At 36.1% G+C, this 21,622-nt stretch overlaps 1 protein-coding gene across 2 annotated transcripts in view; it reads right to left on the bottom strand.

Annotated features, from left to right (window-relative positions):
- LOC107707568 (rho GTPase-activating protein 6-like) overlaps nt 1-10,921 on the bottom strand; it is a 44,376-nt gene extending 33,455 nt beyond the window's left edge. For both annotated transcript variants that reach the window (XM_016511633.1, XM_016511635.1), the window contains exon 1: nt 10,379-10,921. In XM_016511633.1, coding sequence (XP_016367119.1) covers nt 10,379-10,825 — 447 coding nt within the window. In that variant the 5' untranslated portion in view covers nt 10,826-10,921. The remainder of the gene's footprint in view (nt 1-10,378) is intronic.
- Nucleotides 10,922-21,622: the final 10,701 nt, after the last annotated feature.

Raw genomic sequence — 21,622 nt, 5'->3', positions numbered from 1 at the left:
ACAGAAGAAGTGAGTGTAAGGTTTTGTAATGAATCTTTGCAAATCGCCTTTCCTAATAATGTGCTAATTAGCAAGTTTCACGATGAATACAGCTAAAGTAAACAGTCTGTGAGAGCAGCTCGGAAGAGAGGGGTGGGGTCAGCAGAGCTCATTAACATTTAAAGGGAAATGCTACAAAAACGGCTTGATCTTAAAAGAGCTGTTTTTGACAGGGTAAAATAAGGTGTTTTTTACACTGCCATTGAGAAATTTTAACCAAACTATGTTACAGACTTTTCATTAAGACCCTAAAGAATCATATCAACTTGTGGAAAATGGGCATCCTATGACCCCTTTAACAATATGCATTTTAAATTCGGCTATAGATTATAATTATTTACGACATTTACAGTGCATTATACATAAAGGCTTTAAGTAAAGTGTTACCAAAATTTTTCCTCCCATCTCATGTTTTTGTTTTTTTTACCATCACCATGTTGCACATTTGTTGAACACTTAATTTCAACTGCATGGCAAAAAAGCATTGCAGCTATAGCAGCTTGCACTCGTTTGGAAAGACTTTCCATTAGATGTTGGATCATGGATGCAAGGATTCACTCCCGTTCACTCCCAAGAGCATCAGTGAGGACCGGCATTGACGTCAGGTGATGATGGTGTCTAGCTCGCAGTGTTCAAGTTCAGATCAAAGGTGTTCAGATCTGTGTGCAACCCAGTTGAGTCCTTCCAGACTCAACAAATCATTTCTATACGGGCCTCGCATTGTGCAACCTATAAAGCTGACTTTAAAACTACAAATATCTTGATGCCACGCCTGGATAGAACACAATGTGAAAGCCTTGTACACCAAATACAACAGATATTTAGAGGTGTTGCACCATTGTGGTCAATTCTGCACAGAGAAAAGTTCATCTGACTCATGTTATATGAATGAAAAATGTCATCAGAACATTAAATTATGGCATTCTTTCTTTAGTACTACACTACACACCCCGCTAACACCTGCACTTCATCATTCTCCGGCATAAAATCTCTGCTCTTCCAGACAGCGGACGAGCTCTCCCACTGAAATCCAGAGAAATATCAGTGAACAAGATAACGCTTGTGCACAGATGTGGAATTAAGTAAGGCTGGCTTCACATAAGCTGCATTCCAAATCACAAGGTCCCTACATAGTGTGCACTACAGAGTGTATGTAAATCTGTTCATTTGGAACACAGAAAGTTAAAAGTTTTTTATTTAAAATAAATTATGTTCTTTTGAACTTTCAAATCATAAAAAAAAAAATCTTGAAAAAATTGCATATATTAAAATATATTACAAACACAAAAATATGAATTATGCAGCATAATAATCAGAAATGCTTCTTGAGCAGCAAATCGGCATATTAGAATGATTTCTGAAGGATAATGTGACACTAAAGACTGGAGTAATGATGCTGAAAATTCAGATTTGATGACAGAAATAAATTACATTTTGAAGTATACTCACATAGGAAACTGTTGTTTTAAATTGTAAAATTATTTCACAATTTCTACTGTATTTTTTGATCAAATAAGTGCAGCCTTGGTGAGCAGAAGAGACTTCTTTCAAAAACACTTAAAAACATTTTTTAACGGCAGTGTATATATAGTGCAGCATTTCTAGCATTTTATAATAAAATATCAATATCAAGACAAGGCAAAGAACCTCATATGAAATGTACTGCAGTCATTAACCTCCAAGGCATCAACAACACTATATACAATAGCACAGGTAAGAAAAATGAAAACAATGAGCAGGAGGCTTATTTAGTAAGTTATAAAAAAAAAAAAAAGATATTAAGAGAAAAGTGCAAACACAAGTCGCTTCATCCTTTGGTGCTGTAGTGCCACTCGACGACTGCACACTTACCAGAAATGAAAGCCTCGCTCATCAGCATAAAAGGTGAGCAACAGTTTCATCTGAACAGCTGTCTAGCAAGAGATACTTGAGGATCATCAAATAAGCATCACATTTGTGTCTGATGGTAATTTCAGGACCAGCTGCTTTATTCTCCACGACGATTTCACCAACGCGATCTCATTAGTATTCATAAGTATTCAATCATAACATGTGCTTCTAACACACATACATTTATATCAATGTATGAACAGCTTCTAAATGCTTTTATGGATGTAAAAATGTGCATACACATGTTTACACATCCTTTGAGGTGCTCAGACATGCAATGAAATCTATGAATTTAATATTTGAATAAATTAGATTAATTAAATGTTTAACAGCATTACATTTATTTAACGCATTTTGACATTATAATGTTTTCACTCAGTTCTGTGTGATTTCTAAATACTGTCAACATGTACAGTTTTATCAATTCTGTCAAAACATACAAAAAATGTGCAAAGTTTATTTACAAATACAAAGGGCTGCACAATTAATTAAAAGAAAAAGAAAAAGAAAATCATGATATGACTTAGTGCAATTATCTAATATCAAAGGCTGGAATATTTAAAATGTTAAATTGTTTAATGTTTAAAAATGAAATTAAGCCATAAATATTATTACTGTGATTTCACAGTTGTAAAATACAATTATTAATATTTTTCTTTTTTTGTATATTTTGTAGTGAAATATTACAATAGTAAAATTTTTTCGTTTTTATTTAATAATTTTTCTATTTTTATTTAGTAGTAATAAAAAAAAAGAAAATAATAATTATTATTTCATAACCATATTGATATATATAATCACAAAATTTGTTATCCGATTTTAAATCACAGTCTTTATCAGAAAAAACTTACATTTTGATTTGTCCCCAAATCATGCCGTCCTACAAATATAAAAGCTGATCTAAAAATATACCAACTAAAATGCAGACAGCGAACACAGAGTTTTCCTGAGACTCGAGAAAACTCAGTTTTCCTGTGGTTTTTCCTCACTCTGGATGAGTTTAGCCACGTTCGTTTTGATAGGAAATAAGAGCTTGGGGATTCGGGGGCTTCTTTGAAGAATTTCGTAAGGAAAACAAACAGTGCTGCTTTCTTACTTAATGCCGTCTTCACGCTACGCTTGAGCTAAAGCATCATGGGAGCCAGCTTCCCATAGGAAAGAAAAAACACGAGTGAGATCTCCTTAAAATCTCAGTTTCTTCTCAACAGCAATGAGATTGAGCACAAATGGAGACTTTTTCGCCTGGTTAATCTCATGTATTTTCACTGAGAAATCTCAACAACCTTTCAAACTACTCAGATTTCCCAAGAAACCAAAGTCTGCCAACCTTTTGGTTGATATCTCAACCAAAAATTTGAGATCTCAACATTATTGCATGTCAGTTATTGACTCATTTGTGTCTGTTTTCATTGTAAACTGACAAAAAAAAAAAACACTGGCAAAAAATGATTTCTTGACTTTCTGTCCCACCAATGGCTAGGGAATGTCAAATGAAATCTCTCCCAGAGAACTCACAGCTTCACAGCATTGTTACGTGGTTTCATGTGAGAATGTCACTTTCACAGACTTATCACTTCCAGCTATTGAGACACTGAAGGCTAGAAAGTGAGTCCTCCGGGTGTATCACTTCCTATGTGTCTTTTCCTTCAGAATGACAAAGTAAAACAAGTGGACACATGCTTTGTGAGGCACTATTGTTTGTATAACTGCTTTGGAATGAAAGGTACCTTATGACAAGTACTATACAAAAAAAAAAAAAAATGTCATTGTCCATCCAGATTATACAGTACAACATTGAGAAATGAATTAAGAATTTCTTAAAAATTCCAAATAAATTCCTGCCAAGGAAATACCAGCCAAAAAGCTTGGGTCTGTAATTTTTTTTAATGTTTTTTTTTTTTTTAAGTCAGGAAGGTTGCATTAATTTGATTAAAAACATAGTAAAAAATTTGAAATATTATTAGAATTTAAAATAGCTGTTTTGTATGTAAATATCTGTTAAAATGTAATTTATTTCTGTTATCAAAGCTGAATTTTCAGCATCATTAATATTTCAAACATTTCGGATTATTATTAATTTTGGAAACAGTTGTGCTGCCCAATATTTTTGTGGAAACCGTGATACATTTTATTTTTCAAGATTCACAGATGAATAGAATGTTCAAAAGAACAGCATTTATTTGAAATATAAATCTATAAAAATGTTTTACTCAGAGGACTCAGAAAATGATGCTGTAAACGTCACTTCCTGTTTGTTGCTGCCGTGTGTTTTGAGTTTGAGAATTGATTTTTCCGTACATTTCTGCCATATGTACATTAATTGACAGTCACCACTGATAAGCTTCCACTAAATATTGTAGAAACTTAATTTGCTGTAAAGTTGCTTTGCAATGATTTGTATCGTGAAAAACGCTGTACAAATAAACTTGACTTGACTTGACTTGACTTTTACAAAATGTAAAAACCTTCAAACTAAGACATTCTAATCTGTTGCACATTTTATTCGTGTTGGACTAAAATGTTACATTTTTTGTAACTAAAATTCCTCTTTCTGTCAATCAAATTCCAAATTGAAAATCCAGTGGGACTTGGTCAATTCACTTCAGATTCATACTCATGAACTGAGCCAATTAGTTTCTCCAATTTGTCTGATTTTTAACCAAACAATACTAACAAAAGATACAAAAGGTACAAAGAGTTCAACTGTTCACAGAAATCTCTAGAACAATCCTATTTAATAGCTGTGATGATGTAAGAGCATTAAATATCACTTTATCTTGTTCCCAGTGTCAAACCCCCGACTGGCACAAAGAAACAGGAAGTACCACATTCTGGGTTTCAACATCACTACATTAATCACTGAGTCAGTCAGGACGCACCCTCACAGAAGATCACATGAAAGTCATACAGTAGCTGCCTGACAACGGAAAAACGTCGTCTTCTCCCTTATCTCAACTCTTTCCAACCGGATTCAAAAGGAAACTGGTGTTGGAAAAATTTAAGATTCACACAAACTTCTTTTGTTGGCTGTACAGTATTGTTGAAGCTGTTAACAATGGATTCAACTGATACATGAAGCTTGATGAATCAGGTTCAGTTAAAAAAAAAAAAAAAAAAAAAAAAAAAGAGTGATGCTTGTCCATGCAAAAGTTGTCGCAAAGATGTGATCATGTGCAACCGCGAGCAGAAGTGAAACACAGAACATACATTTGTGACTCATGCACTCATTATAGGAACAGTTGTCACCATTCATAGGCCTATAGACTAATGCATCTGATTCATCATTGCAAACATGTGCAAAAACAGACACGTCCCTTAACATGACCAATTGCTGTGTTGCAAAAAAAACAGATTTGATGCAACTAGCAGACATAAATGGAATTCTGCAATCATCTATTTGCACGATTAAGTTATTTGTGCAATCATAATCTTGATTTTTTTTTATTATTATTATTATTATTATTATTATGTGCGCAGCCATGATATGGACCATTTGGCTTAGGAAAAGTGTTGGACTTCTTATTTCAAATTATACCTCTGTTTTTCATAAACCATATAGGCATCTTTAGAGGAAAATAAGCCCCTTTACCCTCTAAAAGGAATTTCAGAAACATCTACTATAATCAAATGAAATTCAATTAGTATGCATTTACTAATTTCATAAGAAAGCTTGTCTACTTTTGAATGTCCGACAATCAAGAAAAAAAATGGTGTATTTATGAAGTCTACCAGCAGAGGTAAACTGGATCTCAATCAGATAAACTTTGACCATTTAGGTAAAGCATTTTAAAGGAATAGTTCACCCAAAAATAGAAATTAGCTGAAAATGTGCTCATTCTCAGGCCATCCAAGATTAGGATGAGTTTGTTTCTTCATCAAATTTGGAGAAATGTAGCATTGCATCAGTGTCTCAGCAATGGATGCTCTGCAGTGAATGGGTGCCGTCAGAATGAGAGTCCAAACAGCTGATAAAAACATCACAATAATCCACAAGTATTCCACAGCACTCCAGACCATCAGTTAACATCTGGAGAAGACAAAAGCTGAAACAAATCCAGCATTAAGATGTTTTTAACTTCAAACTGTTGCTTCAGATGAAAATAAAAGAGTTCATAATCCATAATAACGCTTCATCCAGTGAAAAAGTTCATCTCCTGTTATCTCTCACATCAAAATCCACCCACATAGGCCTATTTGTTTAAAGCTGTTCTGGACTGTTTTGGCTTGTAAACGGTGCTAGATCTGTGCAGATTTCTCTCCTGATTCAGACCAGAACACTTTTTCACTGGAGGAAGCGCTATTATGGATTATGGACTCTTATTTCAGCCAGATGCAACGGTTTGAATAAAAAAAAAAAGTCTTGATGGATTTATTTCTTACAAACATGCACCTTTTGGCTTCTCCAGATGTTAACTGATGGACTGGAGTGGATTACTTGTGGATTATTGTGATGTTTTTATCAGCTGTTTGGACTCTCCTTCTGACGGCACCCATTCACTGCATAGCATCCATTGGCGAGCAAGTGATTAAATGCTACATTTCTCCAAATCTGATGAAGAAAAACTCATCCACATCTTGGATGGCCTGGGGGTGAGCACATTTTCATTTTTGGGTGAACTGTTCCTTTAACACTAGGTGTAAACAGGGCCACAAATCTGCAGTACGCCCCTGAACATGAACATGTGCTGCACATACGTGTGTGTGCACAGCAACACACTGAGATGATTGGCAGGCAGAATATAAAAAGGTTAAAGGTTATGCTGATACTGATGTTGCAATTGCTTTAGTGTAGCTAGAAAATAAAGTTTAAAAAGGTTCAACCTCAGAGGACGAGCTTTTTCCACTCATCATTCTGGAAGATCAGATACATGACTTTGGGGATCGGAGATGTTTATCGCATGTTGCAACTGTACTTGTCTGGAGGAGATGCAATAATCTAAACCATTTTAGCGAAAACATTGAACCACTCACGTTCTCTTACGCTGGCTCTGCTCCAACTGAAAACAGCTAAAGGTGAGTCAGACTTCATGAACATGCCCTACATTCACTGGTCTGTGAACGAACCACATATTCTGCAAAGATCTGGCTATCTACACTCAATAGTGTTGAATCACGGCAACCTGTCAAAACAAAAACACTCTGACTTCCATAGAATGATGTATTTCTAAGGGAAACAGGATATTCAAGGAGGAAAAAATAGCAAAATAAGGCCAGGAACTTGTTGACTTCGGATATTGCCTAATTTTAGACATTCCCAAGAGACTCTCCATTGGCACTCAAAGTGCATGTTCGTTTTATCGGTGGTAAAGACCACTGCAAGCTTGAAGATTCACGAAACTGTTGAACATGAAAGAAGACCTTAAAAAGACCCCAAAGTGCTGTTGTACTCAGTTGACAGTCTCCAGTGGGAAGAACTATTTGCATGGGTAGCGCTGCCAAAGATCAGGTCATGCTGGTCTGCTGTGAGAAATAGAAGCTGAGGTAGACTTCATGTAAACCAGATGTCACTTCACTGAAGAACTATGCTCCGCTCTTACACGGTTTCTTCAAGCACAGTACAAAGACTTACTGCAGACAAGCTTTTTGCGACACAAAGTATACGGGACTATAAAATAACAATGTGGGCCTACTGACAAAAAGCTCATTCAGTTTAATTGTTTTCAATGAATATGAGTGTTCTGCTATTCAGCAAAACAGAAAATAGTGAAAGAACATGCCGTTTCCATTGTTCTTTTCCTGTTTCGTTATTCTACAGAAACAGAAAATGCCCCCCCCAATATTTTTTAACACAACAGCTATTATTTTAAGCCAAGTCTAAATTTAAGCATTGCACAAGAGCACAGATAAATGCAATTTGACCAAAAATGGGAATTTATTTAAAAGCGACCCAATAAATGTGGCTGTATTTTAGTGAGATATATCAGCGCACTTTGCCTCGAGAGCTAAACATTGTTAAGCTTGTTACTGCAACAGATTCTCTAAAACAGTCTGCAACAGGCAAAGAGGCCAAAGGGAAGCAAAGATACACAAGTAATACTGTTGTGTCTTGCAAGTCTACTACTTTAAGATGTCTGTTGTCTGTGCAAATGAGCCATTGTGGCTGCTTAAGATAAATCAAAGCATACATTGCAATGCACATAAGAGAAAATATGAATTTACTGCCTACATATTCCAGACTTTATCGGTTTTCAAATCCAATATTTAGGACTTATTGTCATTTTGCAATGTGGTTTCAAACCTGCTACCAATCAAGACTGTAAAAAAAGGTGGTTTACTGCCAAAAAAGAAAAAGAAAAAGCATGCATTTGAGTTGAATGTGGCAAAAACAAAAAGCCTGCCTTTTGCTGCCTGCCAGTTTCATTGTCCAAATAATAGAAAGAGCAGTGCTCTAAAAGACAGCTGAACTGCTTTACAGGAGGAGCTTTATAAACTCCAGATTCCTGAGAGGTTAGGTAACTGTAACAAAGAGAGCTCCCCTTTGGGCTGGCCAACACAATCATCTACAAATTTGGTGTTTTGGTTTCTCAATATTGTAGTATGGCCACAGTTTGATAAAAAAAAGCATGCATTAATTATAAAGAGGTGTATTTGTATCTAATCATAGATGCTTTAATAATGCAATTTCATTAGTTCACATTCCTGATCTTTGCAAAGCTACTTCAAAAAACAAGCACTTTCACAACACCTTGGTATTTCCTGGCACTTCAGACATGTGTGAGATTAATGCCACTTTAATTTACCCGGAACATTTAACACATCTTGACAACAGGTTGCACTTTAGAAAGTCAAAGCCATTCACTGAATTGGACATTATTTTGTCATTAAAGCATGCAAATGCAATTATTCAATCAGTTGACAATGACAGCAACAATGCACATCCATTTGGGCCTCCTATTATCCTCATCCCATTGTGCACTTTACTGCATTGAATTAGTCATTTTCCTACATTTTCCAGTGGAATTTAGTGTAAAGTTCAATGGTTTAAGGATAATGCATTTATTAAAGTCAGGATCAGCAGCTAAACCACCGTATGAGTTCAATATCTTCAGTTGTCTTTAGGGTTAGTATTTTATATCTGTATTGGATTCTGCAGTGGAGGAAAGCGGACATTCCATGAAGACTTCCCTGCTGTCTGCTGCTGAAACCCTGAGGCTGGCAAGAGTCACGCTAGGTCATCTGTCTTCATCCTAACCAGCGCTGTCTCCTGCCTTCGACGAGCTGAACCACTAGATCCTTCTGTCCACACTCTCTGCGTGTCTGATCTTCAATCAACCAAACAGAGTCCATGTCGCAGCCATCTTGGTCTCACTCCACTGGTTATCTTCAGCCGACTGCATTAAATTCAAGGCTTTGACGTCAGGCTGTCACTGGAACAGCGCACTCCTACCTCAACACACTCCTACAGGTCTATATTTCTTCCCATCCTCTATATGGTCAGTAAGCAAGTGTCACTTGGTGGTTCCATCAAAGCAACAAAAAAAAGTCGCTTTCCAGAACCTTCACTGTCTCTGTTGTTCTGTGGTGGATCAAACATCACACCTCCGTTTGATCTGCTGAGACCGTCACAACCTTCAAGAAACTTTCCCTTAATTTTCCATAAATTGTTTTTGTTCTTGCTTTTCTCTATCTGTGCATTTTATTTCAGCTCTAGTTTCTATGCAAGCTTACTTTTGAAACTTGGCATTGCAGTAGTGCATGTAGTGCTGGCTCCTGCAGGATAAATTGATTGTGACGTTCCTCAGGACAAAACACTTGATAAATGACTAAATATCAACTTAGTCATTCCAAATATTTTGAATTAGAATTTATGGTATGTTGAACCATAAAGTGTCAATCTCAATGCTGAAACTTGGATGCATGCTTTGTCATGATTTTGCATCTGATCAGGCATGATATACTGCCAAGACTCAGTCCATGAAGATCCAATGCTACTTGCTTTAAAGATATAAAAGAGCTGCTTGGTTAAAACTGCCAATATGCACTCTTTAAATTGTAATAAAATTACTGTGAAGTTTACATTTGAGCTCATATTAATTACAAGACTATATTGAACATTCGCATATCTGGAAAAAAATTGTCACACCACATGACAATTTAAAATGAACTATAACAGGCAGTTGATTAAAAGTCGTGAAAAACTTAAAAAGACAGTGAAATCTTAAAATAAAAAAACATACATATTTAAACATAGATATTTAATCTATCATGATGTTTATGCGCATTTATCAACAATGCATGAAAAACTCATACTCGAGAAAAGACAGAACAACCTGGATGGCCTGACCAGACAAGCCTCGTGATTTATCATTTGCTTTGACATTTGCAAACTTCTATTCAAAACCTGTTCAAGAGAGTGACGGCAAACAGCATCCATGCCAACAAAACATTCATTTTAGTTTGAAATCTTCAGTGTCGACTGTATTTTTTTTATATATATATATAATCTTACCTCAGATTTACAGATATTGTGCGAAACAGCATCCGACTGAGGCAACTTCCTTTGCAGCCACTTTCTCGGTGAGAAGATGTTGCTTGAAGCAGAGAGGTGTAGAGATAAATCCCTGGACGCGTTGCGTTTGCCGCTTCTGTAGTCCAAATGAAGACTGGAGATCGACGAAGCGTCTGAAGATGCGGACAAACTCGACGTAGAAAGACGCGGTTTGAGTCTGGGGTCGGCAGCGAGGCTTTCTGAGGCGCTTTGGCTGTTAGTAAATCCAGCTGTGGAGCTCGAGCTCCAGCAGAATGACCGATGACCGCTGGCGTCTCCAGGCGTCGCGCAGTGTCTGATCAGCGCAGAATCCAAACTGCGAGTCTGGTGCAGGTTCCTCTTTGCGAGGGTTTTAGAGCCCGATGAGGAACATGAGAAGACGCTGTTTAGCAAGCCTTGCGCGGACATCCCTGCGATATGATATACAGACTGACGCCCCAAACACAAACCCCATGTGAACGCGACTGACTGGACAGCTGCTGATGTTTGTCTTTCATCCGCAGTTTATTGGAAACAGCGAAAATGTGTTTTCAAAACTAATTACATTCTCTTATCCATCTCTGCTGTATTTGACAGCGGGGATGTTTCCACTATTCAAGCCAAAAAGCGTCAGTAAAGTTTCATCTCTGTGAACGATCCCACCCTCTTCCTCCGCCCTCGCCCTGCCTCAGTGTGTCTGAGAAACTGAGGTAGCCTAATCCTTGACGCTTCTCATTGATTGGCGTTTTAGTTATAGGTTTAAATTACGTAATAACTTTCAGTGGAATCTAAAAGAATTATAGAATTTCTGCGCAACTCAAATTGCCTTGGCGCGTCTCGCTCAGTTTGCCCAGCGTCTACTAGGCCTATTCTATAGATTTCTAAAACAAATATGTTTGTAAAATGTGTGTAGTAGCCTATTTAAATATATATTAAATTGATACATAATGACAATATTTAAGTTTTGTTTTATTAGTTAATATTTATCTTAACTTAAAATAAAGTGCTGGAGCAGCCTGTTCTTTGCAGAGCCAAATTCTAAAAACTATTTCCCCCCATTCAGTGTAGAACAATCCATCATAATTTGAATATCATAACACTGCATGACTTCATAAAAGCTCAGATCAGTCTTCACAATGGGGAAATAGGATGGATGTGACTGCTGGGGAAGACAAAGAAGAAGAAAATAGAGGTTAAAAACTCCATAGACATAATAAAAGCCATCAAATCTCCCCAAAGAGCCAAGACTTTGCGTTAGATCTGCAACATATTATTCCAGAGTTTACATGATACCCCCAGAGCTTCCCGACATGGGGTTATTATCTCATTTTAGCACAGGAAAAAGGATCTCCAAAGACCTCTTTTAAAGTCTGTGAATGTAAACAAATAAGGGTGTAACCGAGAGCCGCAGACTCGGGCATCAAATGAATCGCTACTGCGCAGACTCGGGCATCAAATTAATCTGTACTGCGCAGACTCGGGCTCCAAATTAATCGCTACTGCACAGACTCGGGCATCAAATGAATCGCTACTGCGCAGACTCGGACAACAAATGAATCGCTACTGCGCAGACTCAGGCATCAAATGAATCGCTACTGTGCAGACTCGGGTGTCAAATGAATCGCTACTGCGCAGACTCGGGCATCAAATGAATCGCTACTGCGCAGACTCGGGCATCAAATGAATCGCTACTGCGCAGACTCGGGTGTCAAATGAATCGCTACTGCGCAGACTCGGGCTCCAGATGAATCGCTACTGCGCAGACTCGGGCATCAAATGAATCGCTACTGCGCAGACTCGGGCTCCTGATGAATCACTACTGTGCAGACTCGGGCATCAAATGAATCGCTACTCCGCAGACTCGGGCTCCAGATGAATCGCTACTGCGCAGACTCAAGCTCCAAATGAATCACTACTTTGCAGACTCAAGCTCCAAATGAATCGCTACTGTGCAGACTCAGGCTCCAAATGAGTCGCTACTGTGCAGACTCAGGCTCCAAATGAGTCGCTACTGTGCAGACTCAGGCTCCAAATGAGTCGCTACTGTGCAGACTCAGGCTCCAAATGAGTCGCTACTGTGCAGACTCAGGCTCCAAATGAGTCGCTACTGTGCAGACTCAGGCTCCAAATGAGTCGCTACTGTGCAGACTCAGGCTCCAAATGAATCGCTACTTTGCAGACTCGGGCATCAAATGAATCACTACTGTGCAGACTCGGGTGTCAAATGAATCACTACTGTGCAGACACAGGCTCCAAATGACAGCATTTTCGCAAGATGACAGCAGCTATATTGCGTTTTGTCTTTTTACCAATTTTACCATTTTGCTCCAAATGAATCGCTACTGTGCAGACTCAAGCTCCAAATTAATCGCTACTGTGCAGACTCAGGCTCCAAATGAATCGCTACTGTGCAGACTCAAGCTCCAAATTAATCGCTACTGTGCAGACTCAGGCTCCAAATGAATCGCTACTGTGCAGACTCAGGCTCCAAATGAATCGCTACTGTGCAGACTCAGGCTCCAAATGAATCGCTACTGTGCAGACTCAAGCTCCAAATAAATCGCTACTGCGCAGATTCAAGCTCAAATGAATCACTTCTTTGCAGACTCAGGCTCCAAATGAATCGCTACTGCGCAGACGCTGGTGTCCAATGAATCACTATAGCACAGACTCGGGCTCCAAATAAATCACTACTGTGCAGACACAGGCTCCAAATGACAGCATTTTCGCAAGATGACAGCAGCTATATTGCGTTTTGTCTTTTTACCAATTTTACCATTTTACTGAGTTTTGGCTAATATTAACCAATCTAAAATCTGCATTAAAGTTAAGAATGTAAAGATAAAGTTTGATTGGTTATGTAATGCTGGCTAGAGAGGTGCACCGGTCACTGTATCAGCTCACAGCAGGCACATATGCAGAAACTGGTGAAAGTTTCGTAGAGAAATGAAAACAGGTTGCCCCACAACAATTATTTGCACTTGCACAAATGCTCCCAAATATTATTTTGAGGCCACACAGATTAAATTTTGGGAGCATATGCAACCAAAACAGTCTCAATTTTGAGCCCTGATAAAACTAGAAATGTTAAGGTCATCAAGACAAAATTTGAATGTTGGCTTGACAAAGTCATGCCTTAAGTTAACAAGGTATCTTGTAAAATACTTTAAGAGCTGCACATTATTAAGGGATATTGAAAAAAAAAAAAAAATAATCCAAGTGTGTACAGTAACTGCATGTTGACTTTGTCAAGCCAACCTAATTAAAAAGACAAGTAGAAATAAAGAAACAGAAACCTGAGACAGACACCCTTTCATGCCATTATATTTTTCAGTCAATTTATTGTCTTCACATCTGAACATTTTCTGGACTCTTGCTCAACTGACTGACTGATTGCACAATAACTGCAATGCATTCAGACTCTAAGACATCAGCGTTGGCAGAACATTATCACAACAACATGATAAACACTGAGGTTCGTGCCTGGATGTTGGGGAAACTAGACTGACGTGACGCATTTTGACCTTTGTTTTAGAAATACCAAATGGCAAAGACAGACAAAAATGCACTGCAGTCTGTTCAGTGACAAAAAATAAGTTATTAGTCTTATATTTCTGTTGTGTCTTGACCCATAAATGGATCTCATGTCTGTTATAATTGGTCACAGACAGCAGGGACAAACAATGATGAAAGCAAATGATGAAACATGAAACTAACCGCATGTTTGTGTTTGCAAATCTGTTTTGTATGTTGCCATGTTTTGCATTTGAGTTCTCTTGCGCAATTTCTTCAAATGACTCATAAAAATGATACAGCATAATTTCAAAAAAAGATCATAATTCCATTACAGTTATTTTAATTTCAGTTAGACCAACATTAGAAATTTAATTAAACCATAAACACGATTAGATAATTAATTAAATAATATAAATCAATTAAATTAAGTAGCACCAACAAAATAAAATGAATTAAATAAATAAACCTTAGTAAATGCATTCAGTGAAACTGGAGTGACAAAATTTAGTTTGAAAAACTTAATAAAGTTAATTTACACTTATAATAATGACCTAATCCAGCTAAAGTATGATAATCTAATGAAACTGACTTGAAGTAAATAAATTAAACGAATTAATGAATTTGAATGAAATAAATTAAATTGTGGTTAAAATTAAAATCACTTAAATTAAGGATAATTAATACATTTTTTGAGTGAATTCAACAAATGTTTTTTTATTAAATACCATGAACAGGAAATACAATTTATTTATCAATCTATCTTAAAACTTTAAGGCTTTTAAAACTTTTTTATTTATTTATTTATTTTTTAAACTTTGTCAGGTTTTGTCAAGCCAGCATTCATAATTCGTCCAGAAAAACTTTGCGTTTCATGTTCAAATTCTGATTAGTTTTCATTTTTCCTTAAATCACTTAGGAACAGCGTTATTTTATATCATTGAGGTACTATTATAACTTTTATTGATATTTCGAATTAGTTTTTATTTTAATATTTTCAGTTTTCATTTTAATTTAGGTAAAGTTTTAACAATTTTGTTGTATTTTGTCATTTTTTATTTTTATATTGTCTATATAGTTTTAAATGATTTTTAGTTTCAGTTATTTTGGTACATCAGGTTAAACTAAATTAAAATGAGAAATATTGCCTTGACAAATAGCAGAAATAAAACATTTATTTATGTAATTATTTATTTATTTGTAGATTTCATGTTTATATTTATTTGTATTCTTTTATTTTCAGTTAAAGTTTGTTTTATTTCAAGCATCAAACTTTTTTTTATGATTTTAGTCTAGCTCTAGTTAACAATATTAACCCTGGTTGAGAACCACTTTCCTTGAAGAACTTCCCAGAAAGAAACAGCATTTCAGTAATTAATTCACTCAATTTTGACTCTTTCAAAAAGAGATGAATAATTGATGCTTTTGTGTGAGTGGTTTGGGTTTTATGGGTGTGTTTGTGGGGGTAGTTGTTAAGATGTGAGTGTTTCTGAGCTCTCATAAAGACGCCAGTGATGTGCAGTGTGTGTGTGTGTTGCAGTGGTTTTAACTGTACTGTGATTTATAAGGCCACCAGTGGATGACACACACACACACACACACACACACACAGAGAGAGAGAGAGAGAGAGAGAGAGAGAGTGTCAGCTCCTTCCCCTCACTGACACACCTGAGGACCGACCCGCACAAAACCAATGACTAACCCCATCAGTGTGTCACTGCCAGTGAGTTCTGGGAATAAAGCGCAGTTCCAGTATTACGCACTAGTCTGCGCTGTTACACTGTGTTTGGAAAGTGAAGCGTGTCATTGCTACTGCTGCTGTCTAAACAAAAATAACAGAGTGAATCTGGCATACTTTAAATACGCCCATGTTACAGTAATTATTCATCTTTGTTAATGTTAGTTAATAAAAATACAGCTGTTCATATTAGCTCAGGTCCATTAAACAATATCAACAGAGACAATAATAGTTTTCATTAATATTTTAGTAAATGCTGAAATTAACACTGAGTGAGAATAATACTGTAAAAGCTTTAGAAGTATGTTTCATTGTTAGTTCGTTTTAACTAATGTTAACAAATGGAACCTTATTGTTTTAGATCTTTTACGATTTCTGTCATAATTTCTATGTAGTATGTCATAATGTCAACTTTTTATGTCATAGTTATAACTTTTTATGTCAATGTTGACTTATGTCTTTATTACTTTTTATATTGTACATCGAGTATTAAGGTTTTATGTTATAATGTTGACTTTTCATGTCATAATTTTGCCATTTTATGTCATAATTCTGACTTTTTATGTCTTAATGTTGACTTTTTGTGTAATGTTTTCAACTTTTTATGTCATAGTTATGACCTTTTATGTTGTAATTTTGACTTTCTATGTCATCATTTAGTATGTCATAATGTCAACTTTTTATGTAATGTTTATAACTTTTATGTCATAATTTTGACTTTTTATGCCATAAATCTTAATAAACTCATAATTTTGGTTTTTAATGACATGATTATGTCTTTTTATCTAAAGTATGAGACTCTGAGTCTTTTCAATGTGACATTGTTTTCTTGCCAATTATTTTTCCCGCAACGTCCTATTATCATAATGCATAATGTAGGTTTTTGTCATTCTCATTCATGAGATTCAGTCAGAGGGTCAAGGTTTGGCGGGTTAGTATTGGGTCAGTTGGCTCCTGCTGGCAGGTGTCGTAATACACCATCTGGCCCAAAAGTGCATGTTTCTCTACTGACGCTCACTTCAAAGTAGTCATGTATTAAGTTTTTTTATTTTTTTTTAATGCTTTATTGTCAACAAATAGCATGTACAATGGCATCTCCCACTGTATAACAGAACATTTCACATGCATCAACAAGAAGAAACAAGGAAAAAGAGGGGAAAAAGGAGAGAGGGTACATGAGCATCAGTTTACAGACAAATATATATTATTCATATTTTACACTTCCATGGGATGTTGCAATGCAATTTTATACAGAAAATGTACTTTGCATGTAAGCACCATTAAATAATTTTTGTACTAAGCTTATATATATGTATAATGAAGCAACATATAAATCACAAACATTTACCAGTGACCAGTTTAACTTTTTCTTCTTCTCTTTTTTGTAGGGTTCTGTGTGAAATGTACAGATAGTCACGACTCGGTCTCAAGTAAATGATGTGGAAACAACACACTTCACCTTTAAGGTAGGTTTTCAGCGTCACGAAGAAGTTATTAAGAATGTTATGTTGTAGTGTTACCCACAAACCCACTGTGTGTTCACTTTGAGCTCATCTCTACTACTAAAAATTGACAAAATAATCTTTTAGCAGATATGATCATTGAAAAAGGACAGTCTTTCCCTTAGAGCCAAAATATTGATGACTCAATTTCATAATTTCCACTATGTCATATTTATGACTTTTTTTTATGTCAGTCTTGACGTTTGTTAGAATTATGACTGTCATAATTTTGGGTTTTTATGTCAATGTTGACTTTTTGTCCAAATTTAAAGTTATGCCATAATTCTTAGTAGAGTATGTCATAATTTCAACTTTTTGTCATAATTTACTTTTCATGTCATAATCTTGACTTTTTGTCATAATTTCAACTTTTTGTCATAATCGGTATGTCATAGTTCTGACTTTTTTTGTCAAGTTTCAACCTTTTTCATAATTTTATATCACATTTTTTTTGTCATAATTGGCATTTTTATGTCAATTCTGATTTTGTCATAATTCTTATGTCATAATTTCTACTTATGTTGTAATTTATAATTTTTGTCATAATTTCAAGTTAGGCCATAATTCTTATTATGTAATAATTCTTAGTACTTATTTCTACTTTTATTTCATAATTCTTAGTATGTCATAATTTCTTTTTATGTGATAATTTCGACTTTTTGTCAAAGTTATATCTTTCTATGTCATAATATTGACTTTTTATCTCATAATTATGACTTTTTATGTCAAAAAGTTGTGCATGGTTAAAACAAAATTTGTTTGGTCTGCTAAACAAATGTAGAAATTGGGATTGGTGTTGACCTGTGCAGAACTTAATTAGCTGTCATTTGTCATGTGTATTCTGATCAAATTAATGTTTTTCCGAAAGCAACATATTTGTAGGGTTCTGTGTGAAATATCCTGACAGTCACGAAAAAAAAAAAGATGTTGAAATGACACATTTCACCTTTACGGTGGGTTTTCAGCGTCACGAAGCAATAATGAGGAATATGAAAGTCCTTTTCTGCTGGTTGATAACAAAAAGCAATGACCTTTCGAATGGAGGACTGCAGTTTGCCTTCACAGAATCACAATGTGATTTGGACGCGTTTCCATATACCGCTCAGCTCCAAATACATTATACTCTAAAACTAATATGTTTGGACAATTTATTGCATTTCCATTTATGTGTGGTGCATTCATCCAGTTTAATGCATGCAAATCGCACAAATGCACTTCTTAATTTATTGCATGCTTCATTCGCCCTCTAGTGGAGTATCTAAACAACGTTTTGTAGGGAAATCTTTGTTATGCAATGCATTCTGGGATTGGCTTCTTCTCCTTGAAGGCTACATGTGATGCTGCCTTTGGCCAAAAAAGCCTTTGCGCGTCTACAATGCCTTAAAATGGTTTGAACTGCAACACAAACAGATGCATAATATCTCATGCTATTTGTGAATTGCATCGCAGCTCACTAAGAGAATTCAGAAATGATAAACACAATAGTGCTTACGGTAAGAAGGAATCTTCATCTGCTGTGGGAAAAGAGCCTGATCGTTATCAAAAGTGCTTTCTGTGAATCATCGCTGTCAAGTGGATTCTTAATGACTCCTCATGAAATGACTCGCGCTTAGGAAGTTGTTATTCCCCAGCTGGTGCACTCAGTAATATCTGTTTTATTGGTCATTATTCTAATGCACCAGGTTTTCTTGACAAATAGCTTGTTTTGCATGTTTATGCACAAAAGCAAATGCAATGCATTGCATCAGGAGTTGCTCATGCAAGTATGCAGTTGCTTCAAGATGTAACATTTCAATGTTTAGCATGGCAGTATTCTGATTTTTAATGCTTATGAAAAAGATCATGCATACACGAAGATTCCCGACATATTCTCCTTCACAGAAATCATGCATGCATGAACTCAGTAGAAAATGACAATTTTGTCATTTTTTGGCGGACTATTCATTTCAGTACCGATGTGAGCGATCAGAAAAGGATGCTTTTGTTAACTCCCTGACAGGCTCGGGAGATTGCATTCCTTGGTGTCTTGAAGGTGTGAGATCCGAGGGCTGTGATTCGCTCTCTTCTCACCTCACACTCGCTCACAGCAGAAACGGTGAGTGTGTTTAATCCAGCTCTAACATGCACTGACACACACAGAGACGCTCACTGATACAGGAGACATAACGGTTCATATCTGATGTTGAATGGACAGTGTAACCCAAAAACCCAGAATGGAGCTCATGTGCATGCGACTGTGACTACAAATTGACAAAATCATTTTTGAGCAGATATGCTCATTAAAAAAGGATTGTCTTTCCATTTTGGGTAAATGGAGCAAAAATATTGATGACTCATCCTGCGCTCATGCCTCTGGAAGCCCATTTCTGCCACATAAGGAAATATTAATGCTTTGGTGAATTATATTTATGGCACAAAAGTGTTGTAATTATGACATTTTGTATTATTTCAACTTGTTATCGTAATTGATCATCTTAATTTTGATTTAGTTTGTCATAATTCTGATGTTTTTGTCATAGTTATGACAAGATGTTAACATTATGATATAAAAAAAGAGAAAATTACGACAAAAAGTTGAAATTGTGACATGAAAGGTTCAAATTAAGACTTTCTAAGTTAAAGTTCTGACAAAAGTCAACTTTTTATTTTATAATTTCATCTTTTCATATCAGAATGTTGACCTTTTTATGTCATAATGTTAACTTTCTGTCTTTATTTTGAACTTTTTGTCATTTTGTTGACTTCGCTGGTATCAACTTTGTCAGTTTTGTCTTTTATATCATAATTTTGGCTTTTTGTCATAATTTTTAATGTCCTCCTAATACTGACTTTTCATGCCGTAATTTGGATTTAGTTTGTCATGATTTCAACTTTATGTCATAACTATGAGTGTTTTGTCATAGGTACGAGTTTTTGTTGTAGTTTTAACGTTTAATATAATAATTTAGATTTTTTATATCATACTTAGTACTTTTTGTCTTAAATCTGACACGTCATAATTTCACCTTTTTATGTTATGATGTTGAATTTTGTCATAATTTCAACTTTTTTGTCATAGGACTTTTTGTCATAATTTTATTTTTTATGTCTTTTTTGGCTTTTTATGTCATAATTCTGACACTGTATGTAATAATTTCAACTTTTCATGTTATGGTAATGCATTTTTATGTCAGATGTCATAATTTTGACTGATGATGTCACGAATATGACTTTTTATGACATAATATGACATAAAAGGACAAAATTATGACTTTTTGTCTGAAGTGTGAGACTGCGAGTGATGTCTATGACCGTTTAACTTAAAAATATTATTAATGTTTAAAAATACCCACCAAATTATGCAAGAAGCTGTTTAGTTTTAGTTGTTGATGTTAAAGATTTCTGATTACAGACCAGTGCTTTGCTGTTTTGTTATTTTCTGCATTCACAACCTGCCTTCATTCTCCTGAAACCACGCTTTATTTAGTATTATATGAAGCATTTTAAGGTTTGCCATGAAGCTTTGCTGAAAAAGACTTTAACAAAAGAGAAATGCAGAAATGCAGACTTCAGTTTATGTGGCGCTGTCAGTGTCTGTAAGCGATGGGAAGGATTTCAGAGATTTGCTTTTCCACTCAGCCGTGGAAGACGGTTTGTGCATTTTAAGTGCCTCTCCGTCTCTCTTTGTGACCTTACCGGCTTTCTGGGAGCATATTGATTTTTTCTCCCACATTTCAGATAATTGCCAGATACTCTGAACCCAATATTCCCCGTGCTTCTGCCGGCCAGTGAGAGCCGTGTGCGTGCGATCGATAGAGTAACGGGATACTCCAGCTCTTCACTACGAGCTTACGTAACGCTCAGAGCCTCGGCCAAACAGCTGCACCACAGCATCACGAGCGCGAGCATCTGAAACCATGGCAACAGCTGAGGAGAGCAGCTGCGCTTGTTGATGCTTCGTAAGGATTCATATTCTGCACATTATGACATAACAGCACTACAGCGGGACACTGATGACATAAGATATTTTCAGAGCTCAGTCATGGGTTCATCTCTGGGAAATACTGAAATTGGAGCAGCGCAAACCTAAGGAGCCCCGCACATGGCATGCAGGAAAAAAATTGTAGGCTAAATCGTGCACACGATTTACTATTTCGTTTCCTCGATTTATAAATTGTGCGCACGATTTACTAATTCGTTCCCTCGATTTGCTAAATCATGCAAACGATTTATAAATCGAGGAAACGAAATTTTCCTCAATAAAAAATTACAATTGAACTGATCCAATTGAAGATGCAGTAGATCTGCGGTCAGACATGCTCTCTGACTGCATCTGTAAGCCACTGGATCTCTGAATATTCCATGTATTGATCAGTATGTGTCATACACTGAAATAAACACGCTCTCCTGGCCTTTACTCTGGGATACAGCAGAAGTGTTTGCTGCAGCAGATGCATGTGTTTGAGTGAGTGTGTGTGTGTGTGTGTGTGTGTG

This window comes from Sinocyclocheilus rhinocerous, unplaced genomic scaffold (assembly GCF_001515625.1).
Source record: "Sinocyclocheilus rhinocerous isolate Xijiao unplaced genomic scaffold, SAMN03320098_v1.1 scaffold1919, whole genome shotgun sequence".
NCBI lineage: Eukaryota > Metazoa > Chordata > Actinopteri > Cypriniformes > Cyprinidae > Sinocyclocheilus > Sinocyclocheilus rhinocerous.
The sequence above is the reverse complement of the archived record's forward strand: the minus strand, read 5'-3'. Positions and strand labels throughout refer to the sequence as shown.